At 48.5% G+C, this 14,964-nt stretch overlaps 1 protein-coding gene across 1 annotated transcript; it reads right to left on the reverse strand.

Annotated features, from left to right (window-relative positions):
* Positions 1-14,184: 14,184 nt before the first annotated feature.
* Positions 14,185-14,544, reverse strand: LOC306901613 (snaclec 5-like; the record flags this gene model as incomplete). The annotated part of the gene is made up of 1 exon (XM_079469504.1): positions 14,185-14,544. The coding sequence occupies one exon, from the start codon at positions 14,542-14,544 to the stop codon at positions 14,185-14,187; it is 360 nt and encodes a 119-aa protein (XP_079325630.1).
* Positions 14,545-14,964: the final 420 nt, after the last annotated feature.

A 14,964-nucleotide genomic window follows, 5' to 3' on the forward strand; every position in this document is an offset into this window, starting at 1 on the left:
CAAATCAATGCTTGTCACACTCGTTCCTTTTCTCCAGCAATGCTCCCATTCCTCTTTTGGGGAGAGATCTGTTGATAAAATTAGGGGCTAGTATTCTGTGTTCGGCAGAAGGGGTTATAGTAACTTTTCCAGATGGTACAACTATTAACTGTTCCCTCTCAGGTAACACGACAGACAGCCAGTGGATGCTGACCTCATGTGGTGAGGGGAGGCAGCTGACCTTTACTGGGTAAAACTAGATGATGGCCCACAGTGGGGCACAGCAATGGAATTGTATTATAATTACCGATCATGGATTTCCACGTTAGACATCTATTTACCCCCAATAGACCCATTACATTGTTTTATGACAGAAATGACATAACCAATTATGAAGAAATGTTTCAGGAAATGGAGGGCGACAGATGGGTATTGGAGGGAGCAGGACTTTTCGTGAGTAAAGAAGGAGTGGCAGCTCCAGTGAAGCTGACAGAAGAGCAGTTTAAATGGTATGAGATGGCAGACACAGCAGCACCTCACATATCGTTAGCCTTACACCCAAGCCATGAAGCCAGGGAGCTAGGTAAAATTACAAAAATATTACTGGCCACCCAGGATTAGGAGCCCACAGAGAAAACAAATGTTAATATTGGATAGGGGGTTATACACGAGACACTGGAGTTCTAGAGCATGTGCAGGTTTCTAGATTCCATGGCAGAGAGCTGTCAGATATTGAAGGGGCAGCAGACATCATTAAAAATTTACCTGAAGATCTTTGGTCCCAGAGCCCAACAGATGTAGGTTTTTGTAATATGTCTCCAGTTTACTTTCAGCTGAAAACACCTGACCCCATCTGGATTCCACAGTACCGCAACAAACCTGAGGCGGACGAGGGTGTGGCCGCAACAGTAAAAGGTCTCCTAGAGAGGTGTTATTACACCATACAAGTCTAGGTGGAACACACCTATTTTCCGGTGCCCAAACCAGGCACAAGCAAGTACAGGTTGGTACATGATTTGAGAGCAATCAATGCTGTTGTGGCTACACCATCGTTGACAGTGCCTAACCCGTACACTGCACTTTCTGTGATAACACCTGAACACAATTGGTTTACATGTATTGACTTAGCTAATGCATTTTTCTGTATCCCTTTAGCGGAGGAATGCAAGGCTTGCGTGGCTTTCACTTACAGGGGTTGTCAATACTCTTACAACAGGTTACCCCAGGGGTTTGTTTTATCCCCAGGAATTTTTAATCATGCACTAAAACAACAGTTACAAGACTGCAGTTTGCCTGAAGACTGTGTGCTGATCATGTATGTTGATGACCTCCTCTTGGCAGCCAAAACAGAGCAAGGATGCCTGGAGAGGAGCGAAGCTGTGTTGAGACAATTACACAAAATTGGCTTCAAGGTAAGCAAGGAAAACAACGCTAACTGCAGCCCACAGACGAGGAATTTTGAGTCATCCAAAACCAACCGCGGTTAAGGAGATGTTGTCATTCCTAGGCCTCACAGGGTACAGTAGACACTATATTCCAATGTATGTTAACTAACAGCCCCTTTGAGAGATCTTGTAAAACAGCAGGGTATGAAGAATCTGAGAGCAGAAATGGAATGGACACAGGAAGCTGAACGGACGTTCATTGACCTGAAACAACAATCGGCACATGCAGCTAATCTGAGCTGTGCTGATTACAGATTACCATTTTATTTAGACGTTTCTGAGACAGGTTCCAGTGCACATGGTATACTTTACCAGAAAGACCAAGGGGGTAGAAAAGTGTTGATGTACGTTAGCATGTTGTTCGACAGTGTTGAGCAAAGACAGCCTCGATGCAGTAGATTCATCGCAGGATTGGAAAAGATAGTGAAGAAAACCTCTCACATTGTCATGGGCCACCACCTTTCATTAAATCTGAGTTATTCACATTTTCCCGTTTGCGCTGACCATATTGTGTACACACACGATGGCATCAACATGGCTGATTTGTTAGAAGACGGTGAACCGCATGATTGCGCCCCAATCACAGAGAGGGCTTCAGTGGTCAGACCAGGTCTGTGTGCGAAACCCCTGGTTGGCCCTGAACCAGTGATGACCTTGTTCACCGATGGATGCTGCTTCAGGGCAGAGGATGGAAGTTTGAAAGCAGCATATGCAGTAGTAGAGCAGGTAGGGGACGCTATGATTACAAGGGATGCAGCAAGGTTACAAGGAAAGCAGTCAGCACAGAGAGCAGAAATGGTAGCAGTGATCAAAGCCTTGCATCATGCTGGTGAGCACCGTGTAAAAATCTATACTGACTCTGCTTATGTTGTTACAGCTGTACATGTTGAAATGCCCTTATGGCAACGATGTGGCTTTATCACATCCTCTGGTCGACCAATTACACATGCATGTGAAGCCAGAGACATTTTAGAGGCTCTGATGATCCCCACGGAGGTGGCAGTGATTAAATGCACTGGTCATTCTAAGGTGGATAGTCCTTTGAGCAGAGGCAATGATGCAGCAGACTTGGCGGCAAAGGCTGCTGCTGGTTATGTGCCCTCGCAGATGCTCTGTAGATCAGAAAGAACATCGAACAATCTATTGCCCAGGTTCACAAGATAATACCTTTGTAAAGAGCATCAGCGTTGTACCCCTGAAGAAATCTCAGTGTGGGCACAGCACAGAGCCGTACGCGCCTCTTATGGACGTCCAGCGCTTCCAGAGAGTCTGTGTTATTCTATCATGGTAAAAGCTCATGGAGTAAGCCATGTAGGAGACAAACAGACGATGAGAGCTCTTGAGCACTGGTGGCATCCTTTCTTAAGAGCTAGGGTCACCGCACATGTGAGTACATGTGAGATTTGCCAGGAACACAACGTAAAACCCATGATTAAGCCAACAAGAGGTTCGTTTCCTTTGACCGGTGGTCCAGGAGATGAGATTCTGATTGACTTCACAGACATGATCACCAAGGTGCACGGGAAACGGTATGTTCTGGTAATTGTTGACTATTTCACTGGATGGCCTGAAGCTTATCTTGTCGGAAGAGAAGACAGTACGGCAGTGATTAAGTGTTTAATAAATCATTATATACCGCATTATGGGTTCCCCCGCCGTATAAGATCAGACAACGGCAGTCACTTCAAAAACTAGCATTTGAGAGTTGTTGAACATGCCCTAGGCCTGACACTTGCGTTCGGTGCCGTTTGGCATCCAGCCAGCCAAGGTAAAGTCGAACGAATGAACCTGACCCTGAAACTCAAATTGGCTAAAATCTGTGCACAGACTAAATTAAATTGGTTGTCAGCCTTGCCATTGGCCTTAATGTCGGTAAGATCATCTGTTAACAGAGTTACAGGTTTCACCCCTTTTGAATTGTTTACAGGTCGCCAGTTTCCAGCTCCTAGGACAGCACTGACCGAGGCACCTGTAAAACCAGTGTCTTATACTGTGTATTTTGATAAACTCACTGCTCTTATTAAAACGTTTTCTTGCCAGGTGAATCCACTACGATTGAAGATCCCCATCCAGCAACAGCACCCTGGGTGAGGCTCAGGGCGTTCAGGAGGAAGTGGAATGAGCCCAGGTGGTCACAACCTTACAGGGTGATAGCGAGGACATCACACTGTGTTAAATTACAGGGAAAGGGTGACACTTGGTTTCATTTAACCTCATGTGTAGCTTGCGAGCCCCCGTCTAGGGATCTTGCTGAGACACGTGTGGACCTGAGGAGTCAGGTCCAAGAGAGGGGAAGTGCGGGTGGAGAACCAGAGGCTGAAGAAGCCACAGGTGAAAACACAACACCACCAGTCCAACAACAACTGCAAATAATGTTGAGAATAAAGTGACAGGGATATCAACACCCCGGCTAGGGTGTGGTCTGGACAAATTGGACTTTGAGCGAGTACAACGAATTTTAAGTGAAGTGTTCACGGATGTGGAAATACGTATAACCATTATTCTTTTTAATCAATATTCATTATTGCTATTGTGATTTTTCATATTTTTCATATTAATATTTTTCATATTCATTAATGCTATTGTGACTTTCATATTGTCATATTCATCAACATATAACCATTTATTCCTTACAATTAAGTACATTTTGTGTGATTTTAACCATATATCTTTTCTTAATCGCATATTTTCATTAAGTATACTGTGTGTTTAAACATTTTAATTTTCAAGAGTGTGTTTATTGTTCCTTTTTAAGTACTAGAGAGGGTAACGAGATGAAGCTGTCTGAAAACTGCAAGCTGTCGGGGATCCTATTAATAATTTCAGGAGTCATAGTGGGAATAATTTTTAGCCTAACTGAGGGTCAGGAAAGCAACAACACCACATCGAAACCGAGACACAACAGAGCCATAGCCGATACGAGGTTACCATGTGAACAACTAGTAGTTAACTATGTTTGGGGCAAGACCACATCATTTACTTTCGACCTATGCGCTGTCATAAATTGTGGGGGAAAAAATAGGTCATGGAGGGGTTTACGACATATATGTATGCATGGACTGGAATATGGACAGTGTTTGTAAGGCGCTCCAGTCTAGGCGAACCCTTATGAGTGAATGGTGTCCGGCATGGAATAGTGTAATAGCATATACCGGTGGTTGGACCCCGGAAGAACCCAGCCTTTGGACCCGTACCTCGGCAAAATTTGATTTCAAAATACAAAGAGATTACAGTGCTAGCCAAAATCCACTCACCCTTTCAATATCCACCAGAACGGGATCAACCAATTATACAGGGGAGTTTTTTCCTTATAATGGGGGTGAACATGTAAGGAACGGATAGAAAAGCAGTGATAAAATTTGTTGTGAAGAGCTCACCTGAGGAGGAAAGAAATGAGACAGTAGCTGAGCCAGTATCGGTACAACAAAACAGTGGAGTAGTAGAAATAGATTACACCATGTTAAAACCAGAAGATATGATAGAAAGAGCCACAGGATATGGAGAAAATAATTTGTGGCTAGAATGGATAATTACCACAGCCAGAGAACAGAGGTTAGATGATTGTGTAGGATGTGCTAATGCAAGACCCCATTTATATGCTGAACCAGCACCATTGTACAAAAACGATACATGGGGTTATGAGTGTATGCTGGCACTAACAAGGATGGCCAGTCCAAAAAATTGTAGTACACTAGCAGCAATATTTCCACCAATAACAAACCGTTCGAAGACAGGTCCATTTACACCACAGAAAGCAAATTATATATGTTATGATATTAAACGTCAATCACCAACCAGCAACCTGGGGGAGATAAACAAGGAGTGGTGTGATCAGATAATAGAAGATAATGGGACAAAAATAGGAACCTGGGCTAGATCGGGATTGTATTATTATTGTGGAGATCGAAGATTGTTTACTAGGATACCTGAGGAAGCAAAGGGAGTGTGTGCTATGGTAAGACTGGGAGCCCCGATAACCCTGATAGGTGACAGAGCAGTTAGAACGGAAACCATGAATTCAGCAACATTGACTAGAAGATGTAGGAGACACATCCTCAAAAAGAGAGCAATAGGTTCAAGTGTAGATTTGTCATTGAATAGTCCCACGTATATCGACGCGATAGGAGTCCCAAGAGGAGTACCAGATCAATATAAACTAGCAAACCAAGTGGCAGCAGGTTTTGAGAATGTACCAATAATAGCTGCTCTTTTTCCAGTCACCCCAAACAAGAATGTAGATAGGATTAATTATGTGCATTATAATGTGATGAGATTAGCAAATATGACAAGGGATGCCGTTGATGGTTTAGCAGAGCAACTAGCGCCAACTTCCCTGATGGCCATCCAGAACCGTATGGCTCTGGACATGCTGTTGGCAGAGAAGGGAGGAGTATGTGTTATGTTTGGTGATCTTTGTTGTACTTACATCCCTAATAATACGGCCGCAGATGGATCAGTAACTAGGGCAATGGAAGGTTTGAAAGCTTTGTCTGTTGAAATGAAGGAACACTCGGGAGTGGACAATCCAATTGGGGAATGGTTATGAAAAGGCGTTGGGGAAATGGAAAGCATTAGTGATGTCAATTGTAGGGTCCATAGGAGTATTTTTGGCAATCACAATCACCTGCGGATGTTGTTGTATTCCATGTATTAGATCATTGTGTAACAGGTTAATTGTAACAGCCATAGAGAAAAAAGAAGGCCCGACCCAGTACATCATGCCTTTGTTGTCCAGTGAGTTAGAAGGAGAGGAAAATTATGTTTGACCTCTTTCGAGGTCAAGAGAGGGAATTGTGGGAATTAAGATCGATATAGAAATGGATGAGTAATTTTGTTTTAATCAAATGTATTTTCCCACGTGACATGATTAAAGTTTAATAGATATGTTTTAATCATATAACCTTTGTTTTAACCATATTGTGTGCTATATAACCATTGACATTTTGTCTAATTACATGGACACAGAAGGCAATTCAACTTGCAAACAAAGGCTGGTTTCAGAAGATTTCCGGCCAGGTGCTGTTGCAGAGATCGGAACGTGGTTAGCAAGAGTCCAACAGGACCTGATTGGTTGCTCAGGGAATTATGACCCAGAGGCAGAGGAGGAGCAGAAGACATTAACATATTCTGTTTTCTTTATATAATGTGTGTGAAAAACTTCCTTTGTGTTGTTGACTGGACTCGTATGGAGACGGCCACAAACCATCGATGTGAAGACCCTTTAAATCTGATGAATAAACTCTATTACTTTTAAAACAGTTTGTTCCCCTCATCCTTCCAAATTTTGAACATGCAGGACTAGCAAAGATCATTGAGTCCTACAGGACCCAGGAACGTTCTTCAGGTTCATAGCCCTCCCAGTCGACCAGGTATTCCAGTCTGCCACCACGGCAGCGGGAGTCAAGGATCTCTCTGAAAGAATAGATGACGCCGTCCTCCAAGTTTAGCTGATGGGGGGTGCTTCAGACTGGCCAGGCTCTGTGGAGAGATCAGATGGGGCTGAGGGTTTCATATGGACATATGGAAAGATGGCTGAATACGGTATGAGAGTGGGAGCTTGAGGATGCAGATGACCAGATTAATTTGTCTGACTATGGGGAAGGGGCCAATGTATCTGGGACTTGAACTTGTCGTATGTCCCTCGTAGAACCAAACCCTCTGTCCATGTCCGTATAGCAGAGTCTTCCTTCACCTGGCGTCGGTCTGAATTCGTTGGCACTGGAAGGCTCTCTGGAGGTGATGGTTGGCGTTGTCCCTGACTCTCTTGATTTCCCGGAAGCAGTGATTGATGGAGGTGACCTCAGACGGTTCCCCCGACCATGGAAATGGGTGGCATGTAGCAGAGTACGCACTGGAAGGCGATATTAATATTTATTTATTTAGTTTCCAGTCAAGACTTGGAGAAACTTGTTCATGCCTTCATTACCAGCAGGGTGGATTATTGCAATGGTCTTCTCACAGGCATGCAAGAAAACGTCTCGGTTACGTATGTAACCTCCGTTCCCTGATGGAGGGAACGAGACGTTGTGTCGACAGAATGGGGTTTGACTTGAGACCCTACCTTCTCTGACTGACTTGAACAGGCCAATGAAAATTGGCGAATGAAATTTGCATGCCGGACTCTGCCCCGGATATCCGGGTATAAAAGGGAGCCGGCGTGCCGCATTCATTCACCTTTTGTGCTGAGGAGCCTAAGGATCTTGCCCCGACTTGCCCCGATCAGGGAACGGAGGTTACATACGTAACCGAGACGTTCCTTTTCTGTCGGTCTCTCGACGTTGTGTCGACAGAATGGGGTTCCTCGGAAAACGCCACAGCGCTGTGCCGCGTCACAATTCCTCGCGAAGCGACGCTGACTGGCCTGGGCGTGTCAGACGTGAGCGCTTAGCATGAATTGCAACCTTCCAGTGGAAGGGAAGGAGTCCAGAGCTTTCCTAAAAAGATGGGAGCCCCTTCCACCGGCCGTCACGGACGGCGGCCTAGTTCTCTTAACAGGGAGAAGCCGCCCGGCACCGTAAGGGCCACTGGGAAGCGTCATTCCCCCCTGAGGGAACGCGCTACGGAGACCACTTCCTACCGCAGGGAGGAGCTTTAGTGGAGATTCACACACGGTCTCACCGGATAGGGGAGAGCACGCGGGAGACATGCGGACACGAGAGGGTGTTTCGCGAGCAGGTGAAGTACACCTGGGAGAGGTCATGGGCCATCGATTGAGAGCCATTCATGAGAATTCAACAGACGGAACCGCCCTGTGGGGGGGTTACTACGTGTGGAGCACTAGGCCTTGTTTGAGTCACTGCTAGAGCTCAGAAACAGGCCAAGGGAGGCAGGGCCGCTCCGCCGGGCCCGCCGCCGAGGAGTGCTTAGTGATGGATGGAATGCCTACTCTTCACCTACGTGGGGGGAAGAGGGGAGGCTAGATAGCGCCGCGTCTCACCTATGGAGGGGCGCTATCGCAGGCGTACGCCCACCGGCTGCCGGACTTACCTGGCGGTGCTTCGTAAGACTCTGGCTGATACCGGTTCCACGCGGAGGCTGTAGAACCTCGCGAAGGTGCTGGGCGTAGCCCAACCCGCAGCTCTACATACGTCTGCCAGAGGGTCGCTCTGAGCCAGTGCCCACAAGGAGGCCACACCCCTGGTGGAGTGTGCCCTCACTGCAAGCGGGCACGGGAGATCCTGTGATCGGTAAGCCATTGATGGCGTCCACGATCCAGTGCGCCAACCTCTGTTTGGAGACAGCCCTCCCCTTGTGCTGACCTCCCAAAACAGACAAAAAAGCTGCTCAGAGCTCCTGAAGCTCTGCGTGCGGTCCAAGCAGAGGCGCAGCGTGCGCACTGGACACAACACGGAAGGGGTTGGGTTTTCCTCCCCAGAAGAGAGCGCCTGCAGGTTCACCCCCTGGTCCCGAAAGGGAGTGGTGGGAACTTCGGGCACGTCGCCAGGCCGGGGTCTCAGGATAACGTGAGATTGATCATGCCCGAACTTTAGGCAATCCGTGGCCACGAAAAATGCATGTAGGTCCCCTACCCTCTTGATGGGAGCGAGCGCCACTAGGAGAGCCATCTTCATCGAGAGACGAGAAAGAGCGGCATCTCCGAGGGGCTCGAAGGGGGGCCTCTGGAGGCCCGCCAGGACCACATTGAGGTCCCAAGAGGGAACGGAGCACGGACGGGCTGAATTCAGCCTCCTCGCGCCCCTCAGGAACCTAATGACCAGGTCGTGCTGTCCCAGAGACTTCCCACTAACTGGTCCGTGATGAGCGGCAATAGTGGCTACATACACCTTCAGCGTGGAAGGGGAGAGATTGCTCTCGAGTCTCGACTGCAGGAAGGACAGCACGCTCCCGATCGAGCATATCCGTGGGTCTTCTCCACGAGAAGAACACCAGGACGAGAAGAGGCGCCACTTCAATGCGTATAACCGCCTCGTGGCCAGGGCCCTAGCCTGAGTAACGGTTTACACCACCGCTGGGGGTAGACCACTCAGGGTCTCCTCGTCCCGTCCAGGAGCCAGACATGGAGGTTCCAGAGGTCTGGTCTAGGATGCCATAACGCGCCCTTCCCCTGAGAAAGAAGGTCGTTCGTCAGGGGAATCGGCCAGGGGGGAGTTGTCGTCAGGAGCATTAGCTCCGAGAACCAAGTCCGGTTGGGCCAGTAAGGCGCAACTAGTAGCACTTGATGCTCCTCTTCCCTGACTTTGCACAAGACGTGTGCAATGAGGCTCACTGGGGGGAAGGCGTACTTCCGCTTGTCCCGCGGCCAGCTGTGTGCCAAGGCATCCGTGCCGAGGGGGGCCTCGGTCAGGGAGTACCAAAGCGGGCAATGGGTGGTGTCCAGGGAGGCGAACAGGTCCACCTGTGCCTGCCCGAACTGCACCCAAATGAGCTGGACTGCGCGGGGTGGAGCCGCCACTCTCCGCGGGGCGTCGACTGGTGAGAGAGCGCATCGGCTGTCTGGTTCAGGTGAAGAGGATGCCCCGAAACTTGGGTGGGCGCTTGGCGAACTGAATCGCATAGCCGAGACGGATCGTTCGCTCTAGCAACCGCGCTGGTCTGGGAAGAACCAACCAGGCTCCCAGGTACTGAGACAGGGGGACCAGAGGTTCGATCTGATTCATTGCCCCCGTGGGGGGTGGTTCGATGGCTGGCAGTACGGCTCCCTCGTCGTGGGGGGGGGACCCCGGGGAGGAGAGTGGCTCTGCCGAGGTGCCTGTCGGGCGATATCGCGGCACACCGCACCGTCTGACTGAGGGTGCTGGTGGCCACTGAGAGTTACACCCAACCGTGTGTCTCGCCGGAGCACAACGTGGGGTTGCCGAGCACCGTCCTGCGGAGGGTGAGAGCGGCTGTGAGAAAGACCCAGGGAGAGAGAAAGCTCTTTCTGCGAGAATGTGGGCACCAGGCCCTGAAAGGGGCCCGGCTGGTGTTGCTGGGACCCTCTAGCGATGTAGTTGCTTGGGTCGGGCCCGGTGAACTCGATCTCCCTGGGTTCACCCCGTCAGAACACTTCTGCTTCCGCAGAGGTTGATGACGGAATGGTGCTCGCCTCTTCGACATCCTTCCCCGGGGGGCCGCCTGTGCAGGGGGCGCTGGAGCCGGAGTCTGAGTCGGAGAGGGGCGGGGCTGCTGGGGCTGCAGGCAGGATCGCCTCCGTCTGCTTCTGTACAGTCGAGAACTGCTGCCCTCGACCGTATCACCAAACAGCCCACCCTGCGCGATGGGAGCGTCGAGAAAGCGAACCTTCTCAGCGTCCCGCATCTGCGCAAGGTTCAGCCAAAGGTGTCTCTCCTGGACCACCAGTGTGGACATCGTACGACCCAGGGCTCGCGCCGTCACCTTCGTCGCCCGAAGAGCGCGGTCAGTGGCAGTGCGGAGCTCCCGCATTAGCCCCGGGTCGGACTTTCCCTCGTGCAACACCTTCAACGCATTGGCCTGATGGCCATGGCATGAAGAGCCGAGGCAGCTTGACCCGCAGCGTTGTAAGCCTTCGACACCAGCGATGCCGAAAACTCACAAGCCTTGGAAGGGAGCCTTGGTCGATCCCTCCAGGTGGCAGCTGTCTGCGGGCACAGGTGCACCGCGACTGCACGTTCCACCTGAGGGATGCCGACATAGCCCTTAGCTGCCCCGTCATCGAGGGAAGTCAGGGCGACCGAGCTAGTCTGACGTGCACGCGCCGAAAAGGGGGCGTTCCAGGTCCGACTGAGCTCCTCATGCACTTCCGGGAAGAATGGTACCGGTGCTGACCGTGGCTTAGAGTCACGACCGGCCCCAAGATACCACGTATCCAACCGCGAGCGTTGGCAGCCCAATACTCGCGGCGGCCCGGGAAAGCATGGCTGACATCTCGACGTCCGCTTCATCCTGAGCTCGACCCCCCGGGGGAGGAAGCTCCAAGGAATCGTCGAGGTCGGATGCCAGGAGGTCGCCCTCCGATGCTGCGAGCGACATCTCATCGTCGTCACGCCCCGTGTCCGAGTACGTGACGGAGGAACAAGGCGGCGTACCGCCTTTTCCGGGACGGCCAGACGAGCGAGGCGGGGCGTGAACTGTCCGCGAGCCGGTGGCTGACGGATTGAGGCTCACGGTAATTCCCCGATCACCCTCGGTGCTCGCCGAAGCGGACGGCAGGGCTGATGCCGCTGCTGCCGCAGAACGGGAAGCACTCGAGGTAGCGGCTGATTCTCGCAAGAACACAGCTACCCGTGACCGCAACGTCTGAATCACCATCCGCCCGCAGTGCGGGCAAGATGTATCCACAAATGCTGTCTCAGCGTGCTGGGGTCCCAGACACCTGAGGCAGACATCGTGTCCGTCCCCTTCCTCGATGAGTGCGCCGCACCCACGAGCACAGCGGGACATGCCGCGCTGAAGAAATACTAAGCCCTGAAAAGGACTCGCTCTTTAGAGAGACGCTTTGGAAGTCGCCGAGACGCCCAGGGGAAGTCACAGGAAAAGGGACAGTCCGCTGCACCACGTCGTAAGACCAGCAACACGTAGATAGTATCTGCGAAGTCGTCAGCATCAGGATGCGAAGGCTCCGAAGAACAAAAGGTGAATGAATGCGATACGCCGGCTCCCTTTTATACCCGGATATCCGGGGGCGGAGTCCGGCATGCAAATTTCATTCGCCAATTTTCATTGGCCTGTTCAAGTCAGTCAGAGAAGGTAGGTTCTCAAGTCAAACCCCATTCTGTCGACACAACGTCGAGAGACCGACAGAAAGGGAACCAATAGACAGCTGCAGCTAATAGAGAACGCTCATTTGATCCCTACACTGGCTTCCAGTTACTTTTAGGATTGATTTTAATGTAATATTACTCATTTATAAATCACTTAACGGCCTAGGACCAAAGTACATTGCAGAAATGCTCACAAAAATATAAACCTAAAATACCACTTAAATCATTTGGATTTGGAAATCATAGGGTTCACTCTAAACAGGGGGAATCTGTTTTAGCTTTTATGTTGCCTGTAACTGGAATCAGATTCCAGAAGAGATCAGATTTGCTACAACATGATCTTCATTTGAGTGCAGACTCAAAACTCATCTTTTTAGCTGTGCATTTACTGAATGAGCACAGTGCCTTGTCTTGATTTCCTAGTCTAGTGGCATGATCATGACAGGTCCACGTGTTTTGTGTGGAGAGAAAGATATTATTGTCAGTTAGGACATAATATGTTTTCTCTCCGGTCTCGTCTCTGGCCCCGCCCCTCTCGTTTCCTTGTTAGCTTCCCCGGAGTGTTGACCCACACCTATCCCGTGTTAATTATCCTCTGTTAGTTGCCCTATTTAATGCCCTCATGTCTAGTGACTTGTGCTTGTGTGTTGTACTTGTTTCCCTGCCATGTTACTTGGCTTGTTGGCATCAAGAGTTCTCGTTCTCTAGGTGACCTTGTGTTTAGCCACAAGTTTGTTTTTGCCCCCCATGTGGGAAGTGTTTGTTTTCTTTTTTGTATTTTAGTTTCGTCAGTGGTTTCCCCCATTGTGGGTGTTTGTTTTGTTATTTATTTATTAAAGCCTGTTTAACTGCTGCCTGCGCTTGGGTTATCCTTCCATCCCCTGACGCACACACACACACACACACACAGACACACACACACAGACACAGACACACACACACACACAGACACACACACAGACACACACACACACACACACACACACACACACACACACACACACACACACACACACACACACACACACACACACACACACAGACACACACACAGACACACACACACACACACACACACACACAGACACACACACACACACACACACACACTCACACACACACTTACAGGGGCCATCACCTAGAACCACCCCCAAGATAAGGAGAAACACAGGTGAAATATTAAACCGACTATAAATTTCTATATGCAGTGTTTATTAAATAAAACCTACAAATTCTAGCAAAAATCTTTTACTGAGTTTCAAACATGTGGAACATGTACAGTATGCATGATCTATGCACCAAGTTTACTGTTGCCCTAACTGGCAGCTTTGTTTATACGTATAACAAAACCTAAGGTGCAATTTGAGAACTTTCTTAACAATAAGTTGTGTTTGTACAATGACATTTTAATGTGTATCCTCAATGTCAAAAACTTTACATTACAGTAAAACCTTGACAATTCATTTAGATATTTTTACTCACAGAAAGAACTCACAAACCAGTGTCTAATTTAAGGTTGCACATATACATTTTTTAATGTGTAAAGTAACATTCAGAGAAAAACAATGTCAGACCTAATGGGAAAAATACCCTTATAGACATGATGTCACGGGCAACCTCAGACGAGAGTGTTCCAAAAGAGATGTATGTTGAAAACTATTTACACAATGACCAGGAGTATACACAAGACAATGAGCACAACAATACCAGAGAACGATGGGGCTAAGAGTATACTGTGTATAGTGAGTATACTGTATATAGTTCACGAGTGATGATTAGGATTGTGCAGGGTTTGCAGACACGAAACAGGGAAGAGAGCATGGAGGAGCGTGAAAAGTGAAGTCCATGGGGAAAACGGGCAGAGGAAAGGAGCGTGACGGAACAGAGCTAACATTAGATAAAGTAATGCCCCAACGGATTATAAGAACCATTCCCACATAGATACCAATGTTACACACATATTACTGTAGCTAACAATATTACTTTTGTCTAAAACCTTGTTATAGTATGCTTATGGTTATCATTAGTAAAGAAACAAAAATGGTTTGATCAGTTCTTACCAAACAGTGCTAAATTCATTAAACATTTAACTTCTTAACACAGAGAAAGTTGAGCTTCTTCTCACAATCTTCAGTCTTCCAGCCCAGTATATTATAAACTCCACAGCGCTGATTCATGTCAGGGCACTGGAGCTCTTCCCCCACAGACCAAGCCTTATATTGAAGATCTTCTCCATTTACCCAGAACCAGTGGCCTGATAGAAAACGCAGACCAGTCCACACATCTTCTGTCTGGGCTCCTGTGCTATTAATCCTTGCCTCTGCCATGATAACATCTGAGCTCAGAATGGCCAGATCAATGTAGTGTTGCCTGCAGTAGTTCAGTGCTTCTTCCCATGTGTTTGCCTGCTTCACCAGGATCAGCTCATAGTCCTCCATACAGTAAAAGGGTAAAGTCCAAGTGCAATCATTATCATACACTTTAAAAATAGTTTTACTGACAAAACCACATTTATTACGATCTGGATTTGGTTGTCCATTCCCCCAATCATAAATTATTGCCATTCCACCTGCAGACCATTTCCACATGTTTTCGGATGTATCTGCATAAAGTCCAAACGAATAACGATCATCTATAACTGCAGGATTATTAGAGAGTTTTTGTAGATCCCCACTGTTCACAGTGGACAGGTCATCATACGAATCTCTGCAGTACGCCTGTGCATCATTCCAGGTCTTTTTTATATTTACGTAAAAGTGTTTTGTAAAGATAGATGAGCATTGTCCAAAGAAAATTAATAATAGAAGCACAGGGGCTGTGGTCTTCATTTCGATATGTTAGATCCCAAGAGGCAGCGT

This window comes from Barbatula barbatula (assembly GCF_947034865.1).
Source record: "Barbatula barbatula genome assembly, chromosome: 1".
Taxonomy (NCBI): domain Eukaryota; kingdom Metazoa; phylum Chordata; class Actinopteri; order Cypriniformes; family Nemacheilidae; genus Barbatula; species Barbatula barbatula.